The following is a 3,918-nucleotide window of genomic DNA, read 5'->3' on the forward strand; positions in this document are numbered from 1 at the left end:
TTTTTTATTAATAATAATAAATTTATGATTGTTACCTTTTTTATTAATTGATAAAACTTCTTTTTAATTTATTAATAATAATAATTTTATTAATGTTATCTTTTTGTAATTTTTATTATTGTTATACAAATTTAAGTTCAATTTTATTTTAAATTTAAATTAAAATAATGTATAATAATATTAATTGAAATATTTAAATTAATATTTTAAATTGTAATAAAACTAAGGCAAAATTACATTTGTGGTCCCTTAACTTAATTTCAGGTAACATTTTAGTCCTTTATCTTTTCTTTTTCCCGACTTGGTCCTTTATTTTAATTTTAAGTGACAATTTGATATGTTATGTTTTAAAATTTCAACAATGATATCCTTTTTTATACAAAAATTCAAAAAAAAATTCAATCAAAACTCATAAAATTAATTATATTCTTCAATATAATACAAATTTCATCAAATTCGTAACGCAAATCTTCAAATAAACTCATATTTTCATACTTTATTTGATATTGTTAGGAATAAAGGACTAAATCGGAAAAAAAAAACGTTACCTGAAATTAAGTTAAAGGACCACATATGTAATTTAGCCTAAAACTAAATATAAATAATATTAATATATAAATTAAAGTTGTCGGACCTATTTAATGAGTAGAGTTCACGGCTGCCATAAAATAATGAATGAGTTGTTTTAAGATATATGGCAAAATTTGTCTTATTTAATGAATTCATATTGAGTTTATGTTGCCGTAAAAAATGAATGAATTGTTTCAAAATATATGGTACAATGTGCTTTATTTAATGAATTCATGTTGAGTTTATTGTTGGAGATGCTCTAAGAGTAAATTTTTTTTGTTAGTGTTTTTTAAGTCATAAAGTGTTCTAACCCTTCAATAGAGGCCTCTTACTCTTATCCTAAATTTTAACGATAAAAAAAAAAAAAAAAAAAAAAAAAAAATTATGTATTTTATTTTATTTTTATCAATATTAATGGTCTCAGTTCTCTTTGTTTTTTTTTTTTTACATATTAGGTTGAAACATTTTAGTTGAAAGTCAAAGTCACACCAACAAATTTCTAATTCTAACATATTTTATGGATGGGTATTTAGGAATATATAATGTAATTTTTTGAAAAAGTCACTTAGAAACACTAATATATATACACAGTATTAGTTTGACTGATTTATTTTCTAATAGCTAAAAATAATGATATTATAAACTTGGATAACTACTTTATAATATATATACACAGTTTCCCTCCAAAAATATATAAAAATAAAAACGAGTCATAAAAGTATTTTATCAAAATTTTATATATATTTTATTACATGTGAGTGTATATATAAGAAGATAATTGAGTGAGGCTAACTCACAGTAGCACAGTTTGAAAAGATAACAGTTAACAATAGAAGAATGATGAAGGTTCAAATCCAATCCCTTGGTGTTCTAATGGTTGTTTTGTTGGCATCTACAGCAACAGCGAATATAATTTTGCCAAGCGTTTTCTTACCTATCAAAGACGTGAACAACCCAAAATTGGCCGATTTGGGAAATTTCGCCGTTGTCGAGCATGTAAAGCAAACTGGTAAGGATCAGTTGAAGTTCGAGAAAATCCTCAAAGCTGAATATTATTTTCCAGATGACGTCCACCAATTCTACCTCATCTTTTCTGCCACCAACGCTTCCGGAATTTCAAACCAATATGATGCACTCGTAAATGAGAATGAATCAAATCACTCCATTAAGCTTGTTGCCTTTGAAACTTATGTTCATTAAATAATTCAATAATCTTCTATGGCTTCTAATTATACCAATAAATGTTTGTGTTTAATATACAAATTGGATCTCAATTTGGTATTCATGAATAAAATAAATGTTTAGTCATTCATTGAGTAAATTGATTACTTTTTCCTATAAATGAATCCCTATATCAAAATTTTGTTTTCAGGATGTAGATTAAGTATACTTCGAATCACCAAATCAAACAACATCACGATCACAAAAATAATTGCATACACACAAAAAAAATAGTAAATTCTATCATAATTAACTCATATAATTGTGAGGTGATAGAGTTGAATTCGGTAATATCGACATTTGTATTAGGACTTAAAGAATAATTGCAAAGACTGATATTAGCAAAACGACTTCTTTTACAATAAATATTTTATGAAAATTGAGATTAAATTGTCTGAATTTAAACTCCAAGTATTTTGTTTATAGATGGAAAAAATATAAGTTTTCCATTCACATTGTATCAGTATGAGTTTTGTTGATAAAAAAAAAAAAAAAAAAAAAAAAAGAATGTATTTTATTTTATTTTTGTCAATATTAATGGTCTCAGTTCTCTTTGTTTTTTTTTTTTTACATATTAGGTTGAAACATTTTAGTTGAAAGTCAAAGTCACACCAACAAATTTCTAATTCTAACATATTTTATGGATGGGTATTTAGGAATATATAATGTAATTTTTTGAAAAAGTCACTTAGAAACACTACATCAGTCTTTTTTATATACCCCTTCACTTTTTTTTATTCTTATTAAAAAAATATGTATTGTAATTAATTTATTTATTTTATATGTTGATGTTCTTAAAATAACTTTTATATCCCTTCCCTCTCAAATGATAACACAAAAAAACAATTCAGATTTATTAAAAAAATGGATTGACCTTATTTAATGTTCTAAAATTTCCTTGGAAATATTATTTTATTTCCTAAATTGCATTTCCATTTTTAAGATGGTAAAAATAACTATGCATCCTTGAATATATTAAAAAAGAATAAATAAAGTCACTTAAAAATAACTACCAACCTTTAAAACTTATTTTTTGCACGGGATTGAAAAATTCACCTGATGGAGAGGCTAAACTCAATAAATATTATAAGGGTATTTTTGAAACAACTTAATTAAATAGAATTAAAGTTGGCCTTTTTTGCTTATTATTTACAAGGAAAAATATGTATTTTTTTCTCCTTATAAGTTAGGACGGAGGGAGTAGATTATTTTTGTTGTTTCAAAATAGGTTTCTATTGGTCAATAATTTTTTTTAGTGATTCTATTGGTCTATATCAAATGCTAAAGTTATTCGATTTTTTTTTATATAGTATACTTTTTTTTAAAAAAAATTCAAAATTACCCTTCCTATTAAAGCATAACTATATTTTTTTCCAGTATTAGTATTATTATTTTTGACAGATTCAATATTATTATATTTGATTTAAATATATATTTGACCTTGATAAATAAAAGGTGTTTTTTATATTGATCATGTAAACTATTTACTCTCTTTCTTTTCCCATTTTTTCATGTCTCTCTAAAAGACAGTTGAATTTAAATTTAGTTAATAAAAATTAATGTGTTTGATTCATATTATAAATTAAATACATTAGTTTTTGTTATTTAAATTTTATTTCAAATATTTTTAATAAAAAAGACAAGAGTAAATAATATTTTTAGTCTACGATCGTAAAACTCACTTATAGGATTCACAAATGTTAACAAAAATTATTGTGTAACATTAGTTTTATTAAAAAAATATGTATTTTTTTCTTACAATTATTAATTTCATAAGAGAAAGAATAAAATTTATATTTTTTAATAAAATTTTATATATAAATATATTTGTAAAGAAGTAATTAATGCATACACAATGTTTTAAAAAAGTCTTTTCAATGAACTATAGACAAAAAAAATATACTTTATTAATAAGTGACAGAATATCGTTAATCCTTTTGGCTTGCACCATAAATCCCTTCATGCAAGAAAATGAAAAGGAGTTGTAGAAGTCGAGAAGAGTTACATCATGCATCTTGTCATTTCCTATGAAAATACCCTCATGCGCACCTAAGAACTAGTACTCCTATTTTTTTCAAACAAAAAAAGAAGTAATATATTCCTATAATTCCTTTAAAGAATTGTTAT

The 3,918-nt window shown here is 23.4% G+C and overlaps 1 protein-coding gene across 1 annotated transcript; it reads left to right on the plus strand.

Annotated features, from left to right (window-relative positions):
• Positions 1-1,407: 1,407 nt before the first annotated feature.
• On the plus strand, positions 1,408-1,770 carry LOC101505018 (cysteine proteinase inhibitor 6-like). The gene has a single exon (XM_004516918.1). The coding sequence runs from the start codon at positions 1,408-1,410 to the stop codon at positions 1,768-1,770; it is 363 nt and encodes a 120-aa protein (XP_004516975.1).
• Positions 1,771-3,918: the final 2,148 nt, after the last annotated feature.

The sequence above is a fragment of the Cicer arietinum genome, unplaced genomic scaffold, assembly GCF_000331145.2.
Source record: "Cicer arietinum cultivar CDC Frontier isolate Library 1 unplaced genomic scaffold, Cicar.CDCFrontier_v2.0 Ca_scaffold_5808_v2.0, whole genome shotgun sequence".
Taxonomy (NCBI): Eukaryota; Viridiplantae; Streptophyta; class Magnoliopsida; order Fabales; family Fabaceae; genus Cicer; species Cicer arietinum.